The 26,812-nt window shown below is 36.5% G+C and overlaps 1 protein-coding gene across 2 annotated transcripts in view; it reads left to right on the forward strand.

The window, feature by feature from the left end:
* The window catches only part of LOC126382070 (neuroligin-4, Y-linked-like), a 73,370-nt gene that overhangs the window by 38,091 nt on the left and 8,467 nt on the right, over positions 1 to 26,812 (forward strand). Inside the window, exons 2-7 of one of the 2 annotated variants that reach the window (XM_050031771.1) lie at positions 11,628 to 12,317; positions 13,702 to 13,919; positions 16,476 to 16,625; positions 25,210 to 25,410; positions 25,788 to 26,283; positions 26,481 to 26,571. In XM_050031771.1, the coding sequence (XP_049887728.1) occupies positions 11,707 to 12,317; positions 13,702 to 13,919; positions 16,476 to 16,625; positions 25,210 to 25,410; positions 25,788 to 26,283; positions 26,481 to 26,571 (1,767 nt within the window). In that variant the 5' untranslated portion in view covers positions 11,628 to 11,706. Of the gene's footprint in view, positions 1 to 11,627; positions 12,318 to 13,701; positions 13,920 to 16,475; positions 16,626 to 25,209; positions 25,411 to 25,787; positions 26,284 to 26,480; positions 26,572 to 26,812 lie in introns of those variants that run through there. The other variant, XM_050031772.1, reaches the window with a different exon arrangement.

Below are 26,812 nucleotides of genomic sequence, written 5' to 3' on the forward strand. Positions count from 1 at the left end.
TCTTTCATGTTTGAAAAATGTTAAACAAAAACTGAAACTTTAAACGAGTTGTAAATAGAAGATCGTTTTGGTTTGTGGCGTAAGTTGGAGGAGCTGGCTGTAATTGTATGCGCATTTAAATCAAGACTGATTTTTAAACAATTTCAATATAATAGAACTGGTATGATATTTGTAACGTTGTTAGCGCAAATCGCAGTAAAAAGGGTAGGTTTGAGAACAGAGAGTAGTCAAAGTTACATCCATCGCAAAATTAACTAAGTTAACCACATCTTACCGCGCTTTCTGCTAGACCAATATCATAGATAGGTGGGGAGCCGTATCGCCAGTTATATGTGAAGCTATAAATAAATAGTTTTAAAAATTACATAGACATTTCTATGCGACATTTGGTATTTATGATAAACCGCATAATTATGAATGAAGGTGCTAGCAAAACAATCGTATGCGCTTGCAGAATTTATTACAATCTCTAACACAGAACAGACGATGTCGACTTTTGTTTTGTCGGTCTGGCTCAATAGACACCAGGTTGATGAGGTTGGTTATTGGTCACACAACCAACACGAGATGCGAAAAATTTACAAGGTTATTTGCAACAAAGACCATACAGATTTAAATGCAAACCAAACCAATAAGTAAACATCTTGTCTAACATAAATTGAGACCTAGGACTAAGTTCAATATTGCACCGTAAACGTTTCTCGGAATAAATAAATGTAATGTCTCGAGAGGAAACGCCATTTAAATTGCGATGGGAGTTGGTGGCGCATAGATAAAATTTACTTTACTTGTAAAAGCTGTAAAATATTGCTCTGGGTTTGATGCCAGTAATAAAGTTATTGCATTCGGTGCAGCGGTGGTCGTAGTTTTATGTTGTCCTGCCGGGTCTGCATGACAACCGCGCCGCGCACGACGCGTATTATATCGAGCGCTTGGACCAATAAACCATACGAATGCTATCTACGTAGATGGACGACAAACGGCTATATTGGTCAAAGCGCGCAATATAATTCGCGCCACGCGCGGCGCGGTTGTCATGCAGACCCGGCTGGTAGATAAATAGCGAGTATCTCACGACGCGATAGAATTCGTAAGATATCGATATAAATAATTAAGTTTAAACTGACAAATAATTTTATATGTCAGTGGAAACCTGAAACTGAAAGTCGCACATCTATATCTGATCGTGTTTGGAGCGTAGCCCTGATTTAAATATTGCTCTAATAACTACAATTCGTGGTAATAAAGGAGATTGACCAAAAGTGATCCAAATGACCACCATCAACGTGACATATGTACCGAAATAAACTACTAAATACTGAGTATAAAATACCAAACCGCTGTCAAAAATAGTCAAACATATTTTTATACATAGAGTCGACTACTCCTGCATTCGTTTTGGTTGTGAGAAACATGTCATTTATTTAATTGTTTACGAATATTACGATAACTATTTGTCGCCAACAGAAATGGGTGTTGTAACTCGAACAAATAACATACATACATAAACTCACGCCTATTTCCCACCGGGGTAAGCAAACACTATAGAATTCTATTTGCTTCGATCCTGACACACTTGTCTTGCTTCCTCCACATTCATCAATCGCTTCATACACGCACGCCAGTTCAGAGTAGATCGTATTAAACCTTTTCTAAGGACATCTCCAATTTGGTCAATGTCAGTCCTTCTAGGTCTTCCTTCCTCTGCCAGCCCTACCATCAACTTTCGTTTTATACACCGCTTTTGCAATTCTATTATCCTTCATCCGCTCTACGTGTCCAAATGAAACGAATTAATAAATTAATTGTTATAAAGTCATCATGACGAAACCCACATTCCCGAGAAATGCATTTTCGGAGGTATGTGTCCTAACCTGTATTAGGCTGGTTTACCCTTCGCGGGTAGTAAAGTCAGACAGGCAGTCGTTTCTGTAAAAAACCGGACCTGTCAAATCTTCAGGTTACGTAAGTGGAACCTGTGAAAAACGGGATAACGCTCGGGAGATGATTAATTGTTGTAAAGATTTAATACTAAAAACCTCACCTTATAGGTGCATATCTATGCGATATCTGATCGCATCTTGGACTGTGGGCTTAGCACGGTAAGCGCGCGACTCTTTCTCGCCTCGACATACGTCACCCGTCACTCTCTCACAGTACTGTACAGAAAGAGACAGACGATCTCTATCGCGGCGAGAAAAAGTCGCGTGCTTACGGTGCTAGGCCCGCTGGTTTAAATATTGATCTTGGTGTTGCCGCCAGTATATTTTATTTTTCCTCTGTAAAATGTAAGTCACGCAGTCTACGAATAGGGTTGGAGAATGCTTACATCATAGTATCACAGATCCAAATCCCGGCTTGGGCAGTAATCACCGAATAGGCTACTTGACAACCTAGTCAAATGAGATACTTTTCACGAAACGTCAAAACGGTAGTTTTCTTTGGAGTTTGTATGAAAATACCATCCTGTGACGTCATCAATAAAAGCGCTCAAACATCGTACTCATCGTACTTAATTCGTAGTTAAAATTCGAGAATAAGTCGAAAAGTAAAATGAGATTGATTTTGGAACGTCATGGGCTGGCTTCTATTTCTAGATTAGCATTTTATAATTTATCTTTGACCCGGTCAAATACCCAATTCGACGTTGAGTTTGAATTCATATTTAGAACAAAGAGGTACTTAGATAATTGTTATCACGTGGTTTTGGCAACAGGCTCGCCCCCTATTACATGGGATTCGAACATAGCTGGCGAGAAGTGGGTGTATGTACTATTATACACCTCTGCCTACCCCTTATGGGATACCTGTATGATAATATATTATGTAAAAGTTTCACAAGTAAGCTCCTACAACCTTGTTTAATTACATAATACGTACATAACATAAACAGCCTATATACGTCACACTGCTGGGCACAGGCCTCCCCTCAATCAACCGGAGAGGGTATGGAGTATACTCGACCACGCTGCTCCACTGCGGGTTGGTAGAGGTGTTTTTACGGCAAATAGCCGGGACCAACGGCTTAACGTACTTTTTCTGACAATCAGGTGATTCAAGCCTCAAAAGTCCTTACCAAACAAAGGACAGTCTCACAAAGTGATTTCGACAATGTCCCCATCGGGAATCGTACCCGGACCTCCAGATCGTGAGCCTAACGCTCTAACCACTAGACCACGGAGGCTGTTCAATTAAATTAACAAAAAAATAATACATAGGGTTGGACGTCAGTATTCCATTTTCAAAGACTTTCTGCTCGAATTGAAAGATTTTTCCTAGAAAAAGAAAATGTGTTGTTGATCAAAAGCCCCTAATTAACAGGGGCTTAGTTCTTTCTTCGTAATTAAGATTTACCGTATTTTCTCTGTTCCGTTAAATTAGATTTTTATTAGTCTGTAACTTCGGCCTTTTTTCGGTGTTATGCCAAGAATCTGTTTTGTTCTTACTTATTTTTGGCTGTCTGGGAGCGTTTTATGAAACATAGAATTTCTGTAGAAATTTCTCAAGGATTCCTTTATTTTAGGATATGATCCTTTATTTTTTTATAGCACGACGGCCTCCGTGGTCCTGTGGTTGAGCGTTGTTCTCACGATCCGGAGGTCCCGGGTTCGAACCCCGGCGGGGACAAATCACAAAACAGCTAGCGAACGTGGATGATAATGGATGTGTCGTGGCCAGATCGTAGAATTGATCATTTCATGATGTGTCCGACCATTTCATAAAATGGTCATATTTCATGAAATAAGTTATATTAAGTTATAATTAAGTTGACCATATCGTTAAAACGTCAACGTTTAATGATATTTCAATCAACGTTTGGCCATATCGTTAATGTAGGCGGTGTCAATACTACGTATGTAATGTAATAATATTTCGAATGGTAGATTAATTTCTAAGATTCGATATGGAAAATTGTACAATTACATCGATTACTAATTTTACGATGTGATCGCCAACGTTTGGCCATATCATGACGCGATGACGTAATCATGCATTTAGTTGCTCATATCGTTATAATTTTGTGTATATTAATTTGGCCAAACCACATCATGATGTGGCCAACGTGTGATATTCTATTTCATGAAATATGACCATTTCATGAAATGATCAGTTCTAAGATCTGGCCACGACAGATGCGTACAGTTTGAGAGCCTTTTACAAACAAGCACATTCGCATAGTCCGAAAAGTGCCTTAGGATTTTGTTTTAAAAGTGAACGTTATTATTTATACTTGCTCTAACCAATCTAAAGTGGATTACGCTCGTCAGTAATACATATATAAACTCATGCCAAATTCCCACCGGGTAAAGCAGAGACAATGGAATTCCATTTGCTTCAGCCTTGACACACTTCCTTTGCTTTCTGCACATTCATCAATCGTTTCATACACGCACGCCGGTTCAGAGTAGATCCTGCTAAACTTAAGGGAATACTGTATGTATGTATGTATTGTGTTTTTCTTACATACTGCCTATTAATAAGGTTGTCAACTTAGCAAAGAATCCGGCACTCAGGCAGTAAACGATTTCTTTGTATTTTCCATATTTTGCATTCCAATTTACTTCCATTTGAACTTCCCAAGAAAATCAATATTTTCTTCTTAATATTCCTCACGGGTCCATCGAATTTCTATTATGTGGGTATCCTTGAAACTCCTATCATATTGAAAGCGTTCGGCATACATCGTACCGACAATTAATCCATCTTTTGGCGTCTATCCAGTTTCATTCTCATCCCGTCTATTCCCCAAAGCGAATTGCAAACGTCCGTGTCATCTATCAAATAGTTGCATTGATAGACATACACTTGTGCTCGTTAAGCCATCACAAATCACCAGATATTAAGTACAAACATAAATTCATATGCATGTCCTTTATCCACCTCTGTGGTCTAGCGGTTAGAGCGTTAGGCCCACGATCTGTAGATCTGGGTTCCATTCCAAATTTTCATTATCGAAGTCACTTTGTGAGACTGTGCTTTGCTTCATAAGGACTGTGCAGGATTGAATCACTAGATTGTCCGAAAAAGTAAGATGATTCCGTTCTTGGGAAGGCACGTTAAGCCCCGGCTCCCGGCTATTAGCCGTAAAACAAGCTTGAAGGAGTACACTCCACACTTCCTCCGGTTGATTTAGGGAAGGCCTTTGCCCAACAATGGGACGTATTTAAGCTGTTAATGATTTTTATGTTTATACATACAAGGTAAAAGAGACAAAATGAAAAAATGAATGAATGAGAGCAAATGGAATTCTATAGTCTCTGCTTACCCCGGTGGGAAATAGGCGTGAGTTTATGTATGTATGTATGTATGTATGTAAAAGAGACACCGTAATGAAAACTTTGAAAATGATTCAGACCATTATTCTGAGTCGATATCAAGTGGAATTTTCCGCTTTTTTGTGGAGTGTTATTGATTGATTGATTGAATTTTCTGTCGGAAAATTCAATAAAAATGACAATTTTAAAAAATAATCATAAATGTCATCAACCAGAGTTGATCCGTCATTGATATCACAACCTACACGAGAGAACAAAGGTCGCGTTGGCTAGTCCGTTAGGTTCACATCTTAAGAGGTTACTCAGGTTAAAATGCTCAAGACAGGAAATCCGACTAGATCGGGTGAGGACCAAAACTCGCATTTCTACGTACTTGTCTTCAATTTTACTTCCTTTGACACCGCCTTAGTACCGTTGATCTTCAGAGTCAAAGATTTCAGCGCCATACCAACATAGCTTGTCTTCCTCTGTTTTTAAGCTCAGTTTCGACAAAATCTGCCGAGATGGGATTCATGCCACGTCGTACGGATTGTAGTATACGATGATAAGAATGCGTCGCCCCTTGCAATTTGATCGTATCAGTACAACGTGTGTGTAGTGTATTCAATTTTTTTTATACGGCAAATATGTTGTTGGGATCGGGATAAGGAAATGGTTTTGAATACATTCTGCTCGGTACATGTGGAGGGATTTTGTTTGAGATTGACCGGAGTTTATGTTTGGAATACCGATTAGGAGATGTTATCAACGCGATGTTATCTTTATGCATATCGCTGCCTTAGGTTTTGTTATCTGAGTAAAAATTTCTATAGAAGATATTTCCGTCTGAAGATATAGAAACCTGGATTTCTATTGGTCTATTTAGATTTTTTATTTTTTTAATCGCTACCAAAAACGTGACATTTTCAATGTTCAACTTTTAGTATTCAAAGCTGCTGGTGGTGGTATATATATATGTACCGTTCGCGTTATATTATTGGTGTAAAGTGTAAATAAATATTTTCGACAAGAAAAACACCTTCCATCGTTTTATTACGAACAAGTGCAAGTTCCAATTGTTTATCATTGCGGTGTCACTACAACCTGTATATATTGCAGGAGTTCCCAAAGTGTGCGCCGCGGTGCCCTGGTGTGCCATAGAAAGTAAAGAGGGGCGCCATGAGTTCTATCATTATCCGAAACCACGAATATTTTTCCAATCTCCCTGGAAGTAACTTAACCTAACAACTTAGCTAGGGCAAGGCACCGTTACAAAACACTAAACTTGTAACTGCGCCCCAGGTTGAAAAATATTTGGAGCACCTGATATATTGAATATCATTGGTTTTAGCACTGAAACATAAGACAGGCAACAGACAGGCTTTTAAAAGTATTTGTATCAGTAATCAAATTGGGCCCAAGATTCCTTCTGAATACTTTAGTAACACAGTCTCAAAGTCACATCTAAAACGTTTCGGGACATAATTTGACATTGAACGTTCTCTTGCTAGTGACACAAGATAAATTATTTTCTTATATATATTTTTTTATTTTTCTAGAATAATATCGCAATGTTAAAACATATATTATATCAGACATACTATTATTTGCCAATTTATCATTTATGTCATTTATAACTGCAATTAAAGTGTGGTAGATTGGCGTTGTAAATTTATTTTTTTCATTCAAAGCAATATTAACATTACATAAACACCTGCATACATCCCACTGCTAGGCACAGGCCTCCTCTCAATCAACCGGAGGGGGTATGGAGCATACTCCACCACGCTGCTCCACTGCGGGTTTGTGGAAGTGATTTACGGCTATTAGCCGGGACCAACGGCTCTTGCCGTCCGAAGCACGTTATTATGTTACTTTTCCGTATAATCAGGTGATTCAAGCCTGCAATGTGCTTACTAAACAAAGTTTCCCATTTGGACTCGAACCAGGATTCACAGGTCGTGAGCCTAACGCTCTGACCACTAGACCATGAAGGCTGTTAAATAACAACGCAAAATAAATGCAGTTGTATAAACACTAACAGACGACATAATTATTAAGATATACATAACTCTTAAAGATCCAAAAATACAGAATAAGGCAAAAGTAATCAAACTATTGAAATTTGTGGCAAAATAAAACCTAGTGGTCGCTGTTGGCGCCAGATCTGGCAACCCCCGTTGCCTAGGTATTGTTGATTATATGGCGCTTAGCAACGGGTGTAAGTTAGGTGTTTTACATTATTGTATTTTTGTGATCTTTTACTCTTTATTATACGTTAATACTGAGTTGGTCATCTTTCATTTCGCTCGCTAATAGTCTTCGCGCAGCTCCGTGCAACCCTACTCAAACATTCAACGAATTAAACTCATAAATTATAAGACAATTTAATTTGGACCACTTCTTACCCACAATCATTAACCGTCTCTAACATAATACCATTAAGGGAACCCTGCTACATCTAATCATGTTACAAAATAGCAGGACGCTGGAACCCCTTTTAGGTCGAAGCCATCCCATCTGACCCTTCGAGATAGTCCATTTCTAATCCAAACGTCTGCGCAATGACGCAATCGAGAGCAACGACGTCCGTTGCTCCTTTTCTATTTTCGTGAACGCACGAATCGTAAACAAAAATAGCGATGCAATAGAACGTTCTGAGAAATTGAATTGTTTCTTTGTTTCTTAAAGATTCCGGCCCGAGGATCGATGGTGAACCGGATTGTTGTCGATCGTTTCTCGTGTCAGCGTATATATTACTTTGAATTATCACGTTAAGTATGTTTTTAAGGGAGAGTGAAAAATGATCGGTTGCTCTTTACGTAATAAAGACATTCAAATAAATTGACTTTGGCATCGGAAGATGAATGGATCTTTTGTTATTGTTGGAATTGATAATGGCGCTCGGTTTACAAATACATTTCCTTTAGCAAATTGAGTCGAGCTCTTTATTGGGCGGGTCGTATTGGAACGCAACCTGCGATCGCTGTTTTTGGTTGTATGATTTTGTTTGTATCGTGTATAAAGGCAACATATTATCTTCGTTTATCTTACAAAAGAAAACTTTGTCAAATGGTAATAAAGTCAGTAAATACCCGGTGTTAGCACACAGTAACAAAAACTTTGACGGATGATTGAGACTATGATTCTGAGTTGATACGAGTGGAATTTCCTGTCGAAAAACTCATGACTTTTTTTTTAATTATTTTGAGTTCCGTACGTAGTCGTTACATGAGTCTTGTCAGGGAGCTTTGGCGGCTCAATAGTAATCCTGATACCAGGGTTGACGAGGTTGGTAATCCACGCACACGATAGAATAAGAAAAAGTTCCGTAAGTACTTTTTATTCTCCTTGATATCAACTCAGAATCATGTTGTGGATCATCCCTCAAAGTTTTTGTTACGGTGTCACTAACAGCCGGTATTTACTACATCTACTAACTACCCAATAAATTGACTTGCCAGTATTGAATAGTGCCTGTTTCACGGGAATGCTATTTCATCATAATTGGCAACTGATTGGCTCGGTCAAGTCTGCTACTATCTGCGGTTGGGACGCGGATTGAGTTTGATTTGAATGTGGGAAACATTATTCGCTATACCATCTATGAGCCGCGGTAGCCTAGTAGGAAGAACGCTTGACTCTCATTATGAGGTCGCAGGTTCGAATCTAAACACGGGCTAAACCAATGATTTTAGAATTTGTTTTTGAATTCATGTTTGGATTATAACTGATTATCAAGTGCTCAGAGGTGTGAGGAAACCCACATTCCCAAGAAATGCGTTGCTAAGGTATGTGACCTAACTTGTATTGGGCTGGTTTTCCTTTCGCGGTTTGGAGGGACTTCTGTAAAATACTAGACCTAACAAACGCGATAACGCTAGGGAGATGATGACGACATCACGAGCCAATCTATAATCGCTTTAGCCAGTTGTCTTTTTCCTCCAGATCTTCTCATTTATTAAGCCAAGTAGGTAAATTACATTAGAGATAAGTTTTAAATAAGTTGTGACGCGCAACTTGAGGCACCGCGTACCGCACCACGTAACGCCCCGCGAGTCTCTGATCGCGGCCTTACTCTTCGCCAGCAATGTTTAAGTCCCATGTAAAAGGGGGCGATCTCTTCAATATGCCGGAATCGTGCCCTAAGCTTCTTCGGACATATTATGCGGTCTCCGAAGCACAGTCTGGAGAAGCAGATCATCGTTGGGCAAATGGATGGCAAACGTGCGCGAGGAAGGGCGCTTACGAGGTGGTCTGACATCCTAAAGAAGAAGGTAGGCGGCAGCATACAGAGGGCGGTCCACGCATCATATAGCCGTACCGAGTGGAAAACCATAACCTGTAGTCGCGATCCTCAGCAGTGAGAGAACGACGAAGAAGAAGTAGAAAAGAGAGCAAGCCTATTGCCCTTAATCGGCCGCAAATCCTGGAAATCACGTGATATCAATAATCTATGATCCAAATATGAAATCAAACTCACACAGTCAAAGTGGTTTAGATCCCGAGCTGGGATTTGAACTGGTGACACTATGGCGTAAGCTGTGGATGTAAGTCACGCAGTCTCCAAACTGGAGTATCACGGCTATCAACTCATTACCTACAATGTATACGTACTTGCTGAACTAATTCAAACAGCATAATAAAGCCACAAAACAAAATAAAGTTGAACTCGTAACACTCAATTGGGACGAAACCAATATATAAGGTTGTTGTACAAATAAAACCCCTTGTGGCTTGTTTCGGAATTTCATCCTACAAAACGTTTGTCACCGCAAACGTGTTCTATAATGAAATCGGTTGGGGAAAGTTGAACTGGGGAATATCGCGGTCAGGTATCCATTTGCTTTCTGGTAATCATTTTTGCTTCTTTTGTAGACAATGGGCACGAACCATAGTTTGATTATCCTAATATATATTACATTAAAAGTCACTGTGGTCCTGTGGTACATGGGCTTGGTTCTCATTGGGGAGCGCTAGATCGGGCCCAGGTATCGGACTTGCACTAATGATTTATTAATGTATCTTAAGTGCAGTTACACAGATTGTCGACTATTATAGACGGCAATATGGCTCACCACCTATCACGTTGGTCTAACAGAAAGCTCGGTGAGGTGTGAGTACAGTCATGAGCAATATAATGTACCCACTTTAGAACTCTGTCGCACTAACATATTTCACATTTAGTGAGACTTATAGTTCAATTTGTCAAAAAAATTAATGTGACATGGTACCAAAGTGTATACATATTAATGCTCGTGAGCGTACTAAGTTCATCTTGCGACGGATGTACCTTTGACTTCCCCAATTGGCATATTGTTGTCAGCTTATGTTTGTAGTATGTATCTTATATTTATTATACCTGTTATGAAGTACAAATTTGATTATGCCCGAGCCGCGATGCGAATCTGCGACATCACACTGAGAGACAAGCGTTCTTGCAAGTGAGCTATCACAGCTTCTATCGTGTGGGGTGTGAGGTGGCTAACCAACCTCAGGGTTCAGGCCCATAGGAGCCTGACATGATTCATGGCTTTCGGACAATCAGGGTATCAGTGTGATTATAAAAACAAGGCATAGCATTACGTCACCCCGATGGGGTTGACTGCGGCGAACGTAAATACCCTGCTCAAATTAATCAGAAAAATCTAATAGACACATGTAGATAACAGGGTAGAACCCACCAGTAACAAACAACATAGAACATTCACTTCCTTTCATACCAGACCATGCGAGTAACTTAAGCATTCTGTCTTCCAAAATAGAAGCCAAATGCAAAGTTCACTTCACCGTTAGTTCCAAAAAGCGGCCAACTAACAAGAAGTGAGTTTAAATGCTTCTTTTCTAGAATCAGTTGACCACTATCGGTAAAGTTTCCCTCATCCCGGCTCCAGCGATGTAAACTTGGGAACTTTGCCTACGAAACTTGTACTTGTTAGTATCGAGTGGTGAAGTGCGGTGGTAAATTAAAAATCTAACCACAAGAGCCCTGACAGAGCATATTATAGAACTGATATAATGGAGAACGACTTCTTGATATAACTTGTTCAGATTTAAGTTCGAAAAAAAAAAAAATTTGTTCGTTTTGTAAATTGTAATTTTTACTTAATCTATTGTTTGATAGCGGGCAACATAAGATCAGTCCTATCTCTAGCGGTGCTTGATGATGATAATGTGTATATTCTAACAAGAATTAATATTTTATCCTTCTTCATACGACTCTGGACCGGGTTTTTACATAACATAACATTGCACCTGTATTTGTATCCCCGAAGGGGTGGAAATATATGTTGAAGATTCCGTGAAGATCTATTATGTATGTTATAATGTAAGTACATCAAAAAGTAACTATTTCCATTTGTTTTGTTTCAGATGTGGAGTGACGCGCCAAAAGACGCCCGAAGTTAATCGGATAGATAAACACAAAACAAAAATGATAACATGACGAAATATGAACCAAATCGGACAGTTCCACAAGGCTCGGACTAAATTCAGTGAATCGAGCATGTATCATAATGACAGTGAACAAAGTTTTGAAAAAAATAGAATAAAAAATCCGGCCCAAAAAGTAGTTTCTTTCAATTTGTATTATTTTATTGTCATCACTTGCCTTTCTCTCCAAACTGTAAATTCTAATACTACAAACATGAATCGACATTCGAACGATAAAGGTGTTGATAAGCATGTTGGTTTTAATAAACAAAATGATTCACCTAATGAAGACAGTTATGAAGACCACGAAACTCACGCGAATGAAAACGTCGATTACACAAAAGTCAATTTTGAACAAAATCCGTATTACAATAGCGAGGATTACCACCACAAGTTTTACAGCAATGAAAACAGTTATAGTAACTATGAGGACTATAAGAAATTTTATCTAAATCCTGCTAATCCTATACCGAAAGGCAATGTTAAGTTTAAAATAAGCAGTAGAATAGTTCAAACTAAATATGGGAAATTACAGGGCATAGTGTTGGCTATGGATGAACACAGATATTTGAGTCCTCTTGAAGTTTTTTTAGGTGTACCGTATGCTACGCCTCCTGTTGGATCTAACAGGTGAGTTCCCAACTTTTATTCTATGTATTTTCTTTTTTTGTAGCTGAATTTTTGGAAAGTACCTCTATACGTAATTACGGTGGCATTTTTTTTTTTATTTTGGATTTAAATATATAAGTGTTGGGTACAATAAGGGACTTATTCTACGCCATTTGATTAGATCGAAGTCTAAATCTCATAACGTCATAAGAAGAATTTGGCACAAAATTCCACTAGAAGTTTTCGAATAAATAAAACAACAGTCAATAAAAAATTATAATTGTTACAATGCACTTGATGGGGAAGGATTTAAATGAGCGTTTTCTCTAGTGAACAATTATACCGTCTCTATATTGAAATATATGAAATACAGGAGGGTTAAAATGGCCACATCGAAGCAATTCATCTAAGAAAGCAATGTTGCTCTTTAAAATTTGTTTCCATTGCGCACTTTTATATTTGCAAAATTGCAATATTGCTTTCTTAGGTGAATAACCTCCCAGTACAGTTTATGTTTAGAGACACGTTCTAATTCACCAACATAGTTATAAAAAATATTTAGAGCTTTCTGAACCTACTTAATAATTCCTCAAGCTTAAAACCATAAGCCCGAACCTTACTGAAATGGCTATTGTTGAAGATCCTTTTTGATTTAGAGTAGGTCTATTCGTCTGTTTCGGTTTAATACTACGACACAAATTCATGAATTATTTATTAAAACCTTGAATCTATATTAATAAGGAGTGTCTCAAGGTCGTTTCTTGATAATTAACTTATTACAGATATTATCTCACATCACTTATTTAAGAGCCACTCTCTTGTCAGTGTAGCCTTCTCCATGTTACTTTTCTAAAGAAAAATAGAGCACTGGTTTCCCTTTTGCCTTCCATCCCGCTCTATCTGACGTGAGTGGGATGGCGCCCAGATTAGTCGATTTTAAAGCCGTACCAAGATTCCTGTCTTCCGCCTCAGAATAGTACTGACAGTTACTGCTGTCCTCTATCAGGTTCCAGATGTTATAAGTACCTATATTTTGTATGAGTTCTTACGTAAAGATTCAAGAATTTTTCAAATGCGAATGGACATTGGTACATAAATAGCATGAAGTATCATAATTTTAGAGTTTCAAAACTTGTTCAGTTTATAAATTGTTAAATCGTTTACCGAAGTTTGAAATATTCTTTAAGTACATAAATAAAAATATATATGTCATTTACATGAGTTTTTTTTTATAAATCAGCGAAGTAGGCATACAACTGAAAAAGCTCTTTTAATAAAGAAATAACATAACGACTATAATAATCCCAACCTGGGGTAATGAGAGGTCCATAACAAGATGCACTCAGTACCTATTTATGCGCTGCGCTTTTATTGCGTTTACCCATCTCAACATTTTTTTTTCTAGATTCAGTCCCACAAGAACGCCGTCGCCATGGGATGGAGTGAGAGTATCAGATAGACCAGGTCCTGCTTGCCCACAGAAGCTGCCAGATCTCGCCGACGAGAGGACCATGTTAGACAAAATGCCTAAAGGCAGACTAGAGTACTTAAAAAGACTGATGCCTTATCTTAAGAATCAAAGTGAAGATTGTCTATATTTAAACATTTTCGCTCCATTGCAGAGTAAGTCGATTTATTCTTCAAATCAAATCCAATATACTTTACTGCTAAGAATTTTTTCACATCTTCTTTTACTTCTTAATCTTCTTCTTTCATATGAGTTGTGTGTCCAACCTCATCTACACTGATGTCAGGATTATTACTGAGTCACCGTGTAACCTGACACATGGCACCTCTTTAGTAACGCTTGAAACATAATTAGGAATACAAAACATTTTCTTGGGTTGGTCTTTAGGTAGTCTATATGGATTAGTCTCAGATTGTCTGGGTGGCAATATGACTAACTATATTAAAAACTATACCGCAAAACGACTAGATATCATTTTACCTAGATCTTACATCAACCTCGTTGCAAATTGATTTGATCATCAATATAATTGCAAAATATTGCTGAACAAGTTTTATAAAACCGATTCGAATTGAAACTCGATTGAAATCAATGTAATCCGCGATATCAAACAAAAAGTAATTTGTGGGAAGCAATGAAAGCTTTTATTTGAATAGGTAAAACGTTACCCAGACACCGAGACATTAATGCCGGGAAAAGTGAACCAATCATTTTAAGAAATAAAAGAATGTAATAATAACTATTATGAAGTTTAAACAATTGAGTGGTGATGTTTCTATGCTGAATTGCCAGAGAACTGCCGTTAAGCATCTTATGAATTCTTCGCCTCATTATTTAACACTTTGAAAAATACATACAAATATAATATTGTACAATTGTGTAAACAAAATAGTAATCATCTCCCTAGCATCCCGTTTTACGGGGTTCGAATACCTAACCTGAAGATTTGACTGGTCCGGTTTTTTACAGAAGCGACTGCCTGTCTGACCTTCCAACCCGCGAAGGGAACACCAGTCCAATACAGATTAGGTCACATACCTCCGAAAATGCATTTCTCGGGATTCTGGGTTTCCTTACGATGTTTTTCTTCACCGCTGAGCACGTGATAATCATTTATGATCCAAACATGAATTCGAAAACAAATTCGCCAATCATTGGTTTAGACCTGTGCTGGATTTGAACATGCAAAAGGCAAGCGTTCTACCAACTGGACAACCACGACCTATTAAAAAAAATAGTATAATAATCAAAAATAATATCACGTTCAACTGCTTGTCATCTCGGATATGTCGTATAAAATCCGGCAGAAGGATTGCGTTCTTTAGGACTTCCACATAATATCTATCTTATGAATTCGTAACATCTGTGGCTACAAATTGTCTTTGATTACTTGAGAATCTGCTCGCCTTAGGGCTTAGAAATTACTGGTAAGTTGTTATAAACAATGTTTGTAATACCAGTAAAAATATGTGAAACCTTTTTTGTACCATATACTACAACAAACAAATCATGTCATGGTTGCACGAGAAGCAATAAATTCCAGCAAACTTCGTCATTGTTGTGGTGGAATTATGTTGGTGTCATGGTCGGAATACCTTCACTACTTTTGGCACTGTTTCAAATTTTATCCACACGAAACAAATTACTCTGTATTTATCATACAGTGGCATATGTGGCATGTAAATTAAAGGCCCCTGACTCGGCATAACATCGCGTTTGCGGGTATTCGTTATAATTTTACCATTAACGCCACGTAATATATGTATGAATTCATCACGAACAGACTGCTTTCATACATTTCAGATACGTCATATGAAATGGTACAATGACCCCCTATGGAATAAATTGCTCTTACTGCTAACGCCTCGAGTGGCAAAATCAATATGCTAGTTTACATACTATCTGCAACTTACGTATTATTATATTATGAAAAATAAAGGACTCGAGCTGATACAACTCGAATGGTCACTGCAACCTTGAAAGATGTATTGTGACAGAGTCCCTAAATTAGAAGTCCTTTTCTTTACATTGGTATAGAGGAGGAGCGGATTGCCGCTTGATAAGATCCAATGTCTTTTTGGGAGGAAGCTTTCCATAACATCCCGGGGGTCCATTATACGGCCCCTAGTGTCCGGCTTCAGCTGTGTATGAGAGCCTAACAGCTGCGCAGCAGGTGTAATGGTGTCTCATGTTTCTTTTAACAGAATCTGCATAAAGGGGACTCGGTTAGATCCATTCATTGTAGCTGCTTGTATGACCCGTGAAGGCCCTTATTAGGATTCTTACCTGCCCCGAAGTAGCTTACGTGTTACTATAAAATTTCTTTAATCCTTTGGCGCGTTGGCGGCATGGTATTATAAGACGTAATAAATCAAACCCACGTGAATGCTCATATACATCGCTATTAGTTTGAATATACCGCACGACGCGCCTTTCAACGTACACGTATCGTTCTAAAAGGCACCTCTTAAAATAATTTCAAGTTACGTTTTACCCAAGGAAGAATTTTTTTAACAGTTTTCTTTGTTTTTCACCTTTCTATTTTCAAATGGATAGTAGGTATTTTCCGAAAAAAGTAGTAACAGATAAGGTTCGACGCTTTACTAATCCTATTCAACTGAGCCAGGATTCCGTCGACTTTTCCTCTTTCGCTTTTATACTATTATCTTTTTCTTTTTTTGGCCTTTTTTATCACAGTATCTTTATTTCAGTGGACGAAAAGAAACTAGCACTGCCGGTATTAGTATACATACATGGAGAGAGTTACTCTTGGAGCTCTGGTAACCCGTACGATGGAGCTGTATTGGCCAGCTATACTGATCTCATTGTCGTCACACTGAACTTTAGACTTGGCGTTCTTGGTAAGTCCACATTATTATTTTTGCTATCGTTTTAATCTTGGAAGTCGATTAACAACCGTGGTGTCAGGGTAATTATCGAGTCATTGGTTCACCTTCTGCATAGTCGACAAATGTCACATCCTAAGTAGACTACCCGGATAACGGTGAAGTTGAGAATGTCAGATATATTTTTTTTAACGAGTTTTATCTTACAAAAAGATAATGTCACTCCGTAGTGACTTCTTCGATTCTACAACTTACAGAAACTAAAAACAACTTAAACTAATACAATAATGTTTGCCTAAACAAACTGTTCATCCCCTTCTCTTAAAGCCCATCATTACAGTTTTGTACATTGTACATTTTGTACATTGCTTCTCCCGACAATGGGAAAGATAAAGCACTGTTACAGCCCCCCACCTGATAAATATTACTGCAACTATCTAGCAGCTGTATATGGCAAATATAATATTGCTTTAAGGCACAACATATTGAAACATTACCTAATGCGTAGATCATGATAGTACATATCACCTCAACCATATCATAAAAGCCATCTAAGCCTTAAAATCTAAAGGGGTTTTGTATGTATGAAGTTGAAAACTGTATTCTAGTTGCAGTTTTGTGAATAGTTTGCAGTTTCAAAGAAGTCCTCCTGTAGCCCAAGAATCAAATAAATTTCACTCTCCAACTCGAAGTTACTCTGTTATTTCGAATTTACCGATGCTTTTAAAGTTTAAAAGAAAAGGCTTAAAAATATTTTCAAAAATTTCACTTTACAGCGTTTAATTAACAACGTTACTTACATTGCTTTGATCATGCATCGCGACATGAACATATTCGTGTTCGTGTTTGTCCATCCGAGTGTCTTCTGTAATTTTTGTAAAAATTTTGCTTTGCATTCCTGTTTCACAAAACTGCCTGACGGTAGAATTACGTACTGCATCTGAGCAGATCGCACCCTTCGTGGAAAAACGCAGTAAGTTGATTTTATCAACTTTTCAGGAGCTAAAAAAAACTGTCCTACTAATTAGTTATAAGTCCTGGAAATAACCTTCAAAGAGAAAATAATAGCAAAATGTAGCCCGGATTGACCCACATTTATTAATTTTTAATTAATAGTGTATATTTGAAACAAAATTAAAAAAACACGATTGCGTAGATATTCCACGAAACTATAATCAAACGTTCCGTTGTAAGTACAGACACTGCTTTATTATTACGTAGTGCAAACAACATTGACAGTTGTAACTTTACCTACAACGTTGTTCACCTTCCGATTTCGCCTTACTCGGATGTTGTAAGTATTAGTTACTTCGTTCTTACACGAAAAATTTTAACAAAATATTTTGCGTAAGTTGAGAAACCTATTTGTTCCACGTGAAAGTAAATGATCTTAGATAGTGTAACTATAGAAATTGCTTTTTTAATAAGGAAATATCTCAAAATAATTGTATGTATCTTTAAATACTTGTTTGTTGCAGGGGTTAGTCTAGAATGTAGAAGTATGTATGCTCATACATTATACAGGGTGGCCCAGAACTTCAAGTTCAAAATGAAAAATTAGATAGAGTGGCTCATTGGCTACTAGAAACACCCCCATGTATGTTCAGCCATAATTTATTATTATTTATAGTTTAAGAGATATGACCTATTTTGTACCTTTTTCTAGATTTTCTACCTTACTTCAGAAATAATCATTTTGTCGCTATCTCTTTCTTAATAATTATTTTATTTTACTTCACAACTACGTCTAAAGATATATACCGCTAGGTAAAAAAATAAAAACAGTCAAATCAAAGACAAAAAAAAAGTTATTGGAAGTCAAAGTGAGAATTGGACCAAAATTGTCACAGTTGTTAAAACTTCGCTGAAGAATAATTAACACATGAGATTGGCATGGACGCTGACAGTAGGTATCTCTAAAAAACTGCTCCAATTAATAGGCTTTTAGACACATCCAAAAAAAGTACCCTTAATAGAAGCAATAAACTAAGTAATTAGACCTCAAAGATTGCAAGATAGACAGATTTGAAGGAAAAAATTACATTCTCATACAATGTAGGTAGCTGCTTCTTTCTAACGTTGTTAAAGGTGCTCAAAGACACATTTTCAATAAAAAGAATCACGCTCATAATCGCTAACAGGGTAGACATAGCAACAGTCTGAAGACAAAACTTGCAGTCACTTTTGGTATTCATATTGTAATGAAGGAAAAAGTTATCCCCAAACACTGTTGGTGATTCATACTATGAGATACTAAAATAAAATCTGTCTGTCTTGCAATCTTTGAGGGCTAATTACTAGTTTTATGCCCCTATTAAGGGTACTTTTTTTGATGTGTCTAAAAGCCTATTAAATGGAGCAGTTTTTAAAAACACTTTCAGGGTTCATGAAAATCTCATGTGTTTATTATTCTTCGGCGAAGTTTTAACAACTGTAACAATTTTAGACGAATTCTCACTTTGACTTCCAACTTCCAATGACTTTTTTATCTTTCATTCGACTGTTTTTATTTTTCACCTCGCGATACACATCCTTAGGCATAGTTATGAAGCAAAATAATTAGAAATTAAAAAGAAAAAAATAGAATTATTAAGAAAGGGATAGCGACAAAATGATGATTTCTGAAGTAAGATAGAAAATCAAGAAAAAGGTGTAAAATGGGTCATATCTCCTTAACCGTAAATAATCGCTGAACATATATGGGGGTGTTTCTGGTAGCTAATGAGCCCCTCTATCAAATTTTTCATTTTGAACGTGAATTTTTGGGCCACCATGTATATTGAAATAAATTAAATCAGTGTTAAATTAAGTGTTTATTCTAATTTGTATTAAAAACATGAATATTTATTTACTAGCTGTGCCAAAAGTCGTTTGACCCGCATGGGTTTTCAGTTTTCAGGGAGTTATTTCTATTTGTAATTAAAATCCAACTTTTAATTTTAAAACGTTTATTAATTATTACATGCATAATCACAAAATAATATTAATACGGTATGGCACTTGCCTTTATTAGAAAAACCTTCATTTTCAGTTATTACAGTTAATCATTAAGAGTTTTCTTGAACATTTTGCTCCTTTCCGATCACCCCCTCTTTGCTTTTCGGTAGAACCTGCAAATGACAAAATATAAAAACTATTCAGTATGATAATAAATTACTAAAAAGAAAAACAACCATTAATACCTATTATAGTAAGCTTAGAGATGAGCCAATTTTCCAACGTATCCGAAAAGCGACAGAGTCAGTGATAAAAATGTATGTGATTGACATAAGGTTACATGTCAATCTCTCAAATCACTGTCACTGTCGTTTTACGTACTTAATCGTTGCGACTTGGCTAAAACCCTATAAAAGCCAGTTGGTTTGCATAAGAGATAACTCTAGAAAAAACTACATTAAGCAAATCAAAAATATATCTGTGGTTGTTATGATAAGAGGAAAATGACAGAATAATTATACCACAAATACACAGGCACTGACTATTTCAGAGAAACTTTACCACGCGCCGCTTCCAGGTTAGTAGGTAAATAACTATATCAATCTAGAATACAAATACTGAAAGGATATTTCGGCATACAAAACAGGGAACGTTTTCAGCTGCTTAGCTTCCCGGCCAAGTCGTAAATCAGAAATGGTACTAATATTCATTTTAATATTTAATATTAGTACTATTTCCTAATTACCGACATACATAAGTAGTCAAAGTGACACCCATATCGTAGCCGAGTGGCGAGATCACTAAGACATTGCAGTCTGGTTACCGGATGGCCCAAAAGTAAGATGATCTGTGCGTCGGAGAGCACGTTAGGCAGTCGGTTGCGGCTTAATTAAGTATGCAGGTATGTCGTCGTTACATGAGGCATATCAAGGACCTATGGCGGCTCAGTAGTAACCCTGATACTAGGGTTGATGAGGTCAGTCAATTATTGTCTCAACCCACACGAGAGAAGAAGAAGTTTACTCGACTTTAGTAGGATACGGATAGGTACATACGAACCTTCAAGAGAATGTGTCTCATGTTGACTACGACGAGAAGATATCCCATAGTTTCTTGAAATATTTTTGCATTTCTGGTCATACTTCCACTGGGTTGTACTGGATTGGGTTGCAGTATTAGTGGAATCTGTTAATTGTAACATAATGGTTTAAATACATTGTTTGTAGGTAGGTACATAATAGACGTTAAGCAATAAAAATGACCCATTACCAAATCACCCTAATAATTAGACACAAACCTAGATATTTTATCGTTATTTAGGTATTAAATAGAAGGTTAGTACCAATGTGTTAATAATAAAATGCATATCAAACTCAAGCGAACAAATAACAAAATCAAGGGTGTTTTTGCAAAAGTTAACTTATATACCTAGGTAGATAATTCACAACCAAGCCGAAATACTACAGTTGATCACGTAACAGTTTTTTGTTAAAATATCTTTATTTTATTTATATACCAGGTGCTATGCCAGGTGATAGCGAATGTATAAAAACGGCACACCCTAATTTAAATAGGTAGTTAGTTTATAGATTAAAAGCACCGAATAGGCACCTAGGCATGCTTAGTTTACTTTAATAATTAGTACAGAGCAGTGCAATCATCATCACGCATTAACCAAACCAACTTACGTCAAGTAGGTAGGTATCTGCTTCTGTGTAAACCTTACAAAACAAAATATTTATAATATTAATAGTCTAATAAATAGTAATATACTAAGTAGGTAAGGTAATAGGTACCTAAAATCTAGCTAGTCTATTTATAAGTAAATAACTCACCATCTTCGATTTTGTCCAAGTTGAGCATACGTATAATCCTTGGGTTTTTTACTTCCACACAAAGATATGCACGCTTCGAGTAGCCACCATGAACAAATTAAATAGAGAGATAATTATTACATCTATCCAACATTCGTCAATCATGACTTTTTATTCTAACAAAAATCGACCTTATTATTACTGCAATGCGATCGTTATTTGTAGGGTCGTATGCTGACTGACGGAATACCGTGGTAAAATTACGATCACAAATAGACAATCAGCTTTCAATCTACAAATAACGATCACAGTGCGATAATAATAAGGTCGTTTTTTATAAACTTCGTCGGCTATAATTTTGTCTATGGGTGATCTTGGTTTTACCGTGGTAAAACCACAATCAGCATACGACCCTACAAATAACGATCACAGTACAGTAATAATAGGGTCGATTTTTGGTTGAATATAAAGTCGAGATTGACGAAAAATTGGTGGATAGATGTAATACCTGTCTAATATCTTTCTAATACCTCTCTTTGAGTGTGCAGCCCGCCGCCGCCGGTGCGGCGAAAGTACAGTAATTAGAATAACACGACAAATGATTCAAATTATTGCCTTTAAAAGAGTTGTATTCATATTTACGAAGAGTGTAGTATAAAATATGTCATCGAAAAATGAAGTTAAATGAAATAACGTAATAGTAATATCAAATCTTGCTTGGAAAAAACTACGTGATTATATTTACACCAAACCGTTACCCTAAAAGATTCGCAGAATAGGCAAGTAGCTGGAGTTACACCAAATAGTAACGCTAAAAGATTCGTGGAATAACGAAGTAACTAGACGTACAACAACTGTCGTGTCGTATAATGTCGTGAAACATGTTAGTACGTTTACTTACAACTCGACCATCCTAAAAAACTTTCGTGTAAAATCGACGTAAGTGTTATTATGACTTTACTATATGGGAAAATTACAAAAAAAAATCACGTATTTATACTTACTTTCTTATTATGGGGGAAAAATATTTTTATCAATGTTGCACAATTTCATTGTTTTTGTAATAATTTCTTCATTTTTACTGATATCTTAATGAAAATTTGTGAGAAGGTGTATTCGTGTACGCTGAATTGAATGGTGCAATAAAAAAAATGTCGCTAGTCCACTTACTGCGTTTTTCCACGGGGGGTGCGAGATATCTGGCTTATTTAAAATTTTTATATTAGCATTCAATGCATTAGGCAGTTTCCTTCAACATGATATTCAGAACGGCGAGTCTACTTATAGTAAGTGGCTCTACATCGCGTTTATCATTTATTGTTTGTAGTTCATGATGAGACAAACTACTTGGCAATCTGCTTAGTATTATGCAATCGATGTAATGTACAGAGAAAAGAATGACCAGTTACAATAGTATAAATGAACTCCATTTTTCAACATACCCTCAAAAGTTATAATCAGATCTAAATCCAATAAATAAACTTTCAAAAGGCCAGTTTACTAATGAGATAGAAAACCGAGCCGAAATCGCTTACGGAATCGGTCAAGCAAAATTCTGAGCAAAATTTCGTACAGACCCCTCTTTCCTTAATTACTTCAGGCCTGGTCTGATCCCTTACAACTTCAGCAAGTATTAGGATCTCATACATTCGCTGAGTGATTAGTGTACCTTTAATCCTCTTGTTGGTGCGTCACTTTCTTATATACTTACCCATGCGTTGTAACAGCCTCCATGGTCTAGTGATTAAAGCATTGGGCACATAATCTAGAGGTCCACGTTCGATACCCGATGATGACATTGTCGAAATCACTTTATCACTGTCCTTTGTTTGATTCGGCCATTGCAGGCTGAATTTTGATAGTGATTTATCGAATGCTAACTATAAAATGAGATCTACCTACTCAGTTTCTATTCACTCACCGCTGGGTATAAGCTTCATTTGTTTCTTTTTTAACTTTTTTTTAAAATGCGATATTGGTAAAAACTTCTCCATTCCTTGGAATTTTTAATAAAATTTATTCAAATTTAAATGAATGCTACCTAGGCAATAATATAGTGCCAAATATTTGAATATAAATGAGAAAAGATAATAATGAATCTGAAAATAATTTGTAAAGAAACGTGACGTTCGCAGCCATCAAACGTTTAAGTTATTGCACACACCACCAACTCACGGTGGAGCCGTGCGATGGAGTATGCATACCCCCTCCGGTTGATAGAGAGGAGGCCTGTACCAAGCAGTGGTAAGCTGTTTATGTATCGATTTATGTTTATGTAAGTTAGTGAGCAAGAAAAATTATTATGAATTAAAATAATTTATACAGGGTTCAGTAGATATGAAATTATGACCTTATTAAAAATCCTTAATGGTGCTGTATTTAAATATAAAACATCACGTTTTTATTCTAATCTTTCTTAAACTATAGTATTGAATAAAAATTATATCAAGTTACTTTTTATTATGAAAAAGTCAAAATTATACAAACTCTATAAAATTTTATCGTCTCCTATCGATTTCTACAACGAACATAAAAACTTTTGGCATAAAATTCTTTGGTACGTGATGATTGGCAACAAAAACTTTTGACTGTTGAATGACCAGTTTTTACTACTCAAATATGAATGTCTCATTCTATATAATTTTACTCTCACTCCAAACAGAACAATCCCTGTTTATACCAATGTTTATTGGAAGGTCAGGTTAAAGTACCTATCTTAAACTGGTGAACAAAATATAAAATTAAGTCATAGAAATAAATTAGAAATGGTTCTTTACAATATTAACTGTTTCTAAGGATGTCGTGTCGTAACAACGGATTCCTAAAACTGATATGTTCAACGTTTCCATAGAATGTCTTTTAAAAGGCTTGGAGACGCAACCAGTCGTAATGAATGCGAATTCTCTTCGCCTCATTTTTTTCTCGAAATATCCGCAAACACACAACCCGGTGTATTTTCCATTCGGATTCGTTTGAATGGGATGCACTCTTTGAATTAAAGTTGCCCCTTGAGACTCGGATTTCAGACTGAATATAAATGGAAAATGAATTGGAATGCAAAACGAATTGAAATTGCTTTAGTTAATTTGATTTTTTCGACGAGACTTGCTTAATGTTCATTGGATTTTTGAGAGGTTCCGTCGTAAAATCTGTTCTTTCGCCATTATGTGTGATAAATGCGTATGCATTAGCCACTTAAATATTTACATTATTAAAATCGTACTAAGAACGTCTAGAAGTTTTATCGTTAGAATAATAAGAATAAAGTAGTTTCTAACTAGTCAAATCAGTTACTTTTTACTAAACGTCAAGAAACGAAATTACTGTGCTATTTGTATGAAAAAACAACCTGTGACACCATACAAAAACGTGACAAAATATCGCACTTATTATTATTTTTTTCCTTAAAAAATAAATTCATTAATAAGTTAAATAGAAAAAATAAAACAATTTTGATACCTTTTTTCTCTGTTTATTAATCAGAATTTCATCAGAATTAAAAAAAAATCATTGACTTAGGAAACTACCCAATTAGATATTTTTACTTTTCCAAGAACCGTAATCGTATCAAAGTGATTAAATACTTACTCAAATTGAAAATAGAATTTGTAATAAAAGTATTTTATATTGGGTACATTCTTGGTTCTAATATTCATTATGGACTTTAAGGAATTGTGAATCTTCCTGTCATCATATTTTGACAAAAACTTAAGTATGTATACGCAGGATTACAAGTAAATATATGATACGATAAAGCTACAGTTCCTTATCTAACGCCTATGCACTGACTAGGCACTGCACTTTAATTCTGAGATTAACGACCGGTCTAATGAGTGAATTATCCACAGGGTTCCTCAACGCAAATCCATCCCCCCAGCTCAAAGCCCGGGTAGCTAACTACGGGCTAATGGATCAAATAGCAGCCCTGCACTGGGTTCAGCAGAACATAGCACTGTTTGGAGGCGATCCAACGAACATAACCCTAATGGGCCATGGGACCGGCGCAGCTTGCATTAATTTCCTTATGATATCACCCACTGTTATGCCAGGTTCGTACTTTGCATAATTAAGATTTGTCACAAGTTACACCAGTGTTTTGGGATTTTCTTTGTTCTTCAGCTTGAGAGGATTAGCAGAGAAATTGTTGAATTCTTAATTATTTTCTCCACGAAAGTGTATGTATATAAAAGCTCACCCTTTTACAAGATTGAAGTAGACAGTGAAGATCAAGTTTTTTAGCTGAGATATTAATGAGATTAAATAACATGAGAAAGGTTAACAACATTAACTAAGTAAATTGTATTTTACATTTCAATTGAAATTTATGCTTCTTTGTGATAAAGTTTTTCGTTTCCAAAAGTTTTCGATATTTTTTTCATTATTTTGCACTTCTTGATATCATTTCAAAAATATTTTCCATCCCCAGGTCTGTTTCACCGGTCAATACTCTTATCAGGTTCTGCTCTTAGTTCTTGGGCTATAGTAGACGATCCCGTCTATTATTCCCTAAAACTAGCCAAGCATATGAACTGCACAATACCAGACGACATGTCTAAAGATCACGAAGTAATTGTCGATTGCCTTCGAGAAGCTTCTATAGAAGAATTACTATCAGCCGACATATCTCCGCCAAACTTTCTAACAGCCTTCGGCCCGTCAGTTGATGGAGTGGTTATCAAAACCGACTTTGCAAAAGATTTCCTCACTATGTACGCTACGGGAGACTTTCCGAGTTTCGGTCCTTTGAATAATATGAATCAAAATCTTAACATGCATATAAAAAGGAGCGATAGTGGACGAAGGTTATTTCAAAATAAATATGACCTACTCTTTGGAGTAGTTACGAGTGAGGCTCTATGGAAGTTCTCGGCTCAAGACGTACAAAATGGAATTGAACCGGATAAAAGGGATCGTATGTTAAGGTAAGCATGTAATCGATAATTGGAGAAAATGCTTGGCAGAGGTCAAATTGAATTTGGAATAAGGAAATAGCACATAAAAAACTTTACAAATAATGTACAAGTAATGATCAATGTTGTCAGTATTGTGATGGAGGACGTAGTGGTATTTAAATTAATTGTATTTATTAAACCTGTACTAATACAAGATTTGCTTTCAGGACTTATGTGAGAAATGCGTACACTTATCATCTAAGCGAAATCTTCTACACTATTGTCAACGAGTACACCGACTGGGAAAGAACGGTAGAGGTTTGTTTTGTTCTATGAGTAGGGTTTGCATAGTAAACAAATATCTTTCACACGAGAGAAGAAAATCTATTGGACCCATCTTTATCTTATCGTTATGCTGCTTATTATGTTTATTAAATCCATATTCCAAGAATCTGAAAATTACTGTACCACGAACTCATCAAATAACCCTCGATTGGATTCAAAGAAAAACTCCAAATTGAATTTTCAAAAAGTTTGGACCATCTTTTACTCCCAGAAG

This window comes from Pectinophora gossypiella, chromosome 3 (assembly GCF_024362695.1).
Source record: "Pectinophora gossypiella chromosome 3, ilPecGoss1.1, whole genome shotgun sequence".
Lineage (NCBI taxonomy): Eukaryota > Metazoa > Arthropoda > Insecta > Lepidoptera > Gelechiidae > Pectinophora > Pectinophora gossypiella.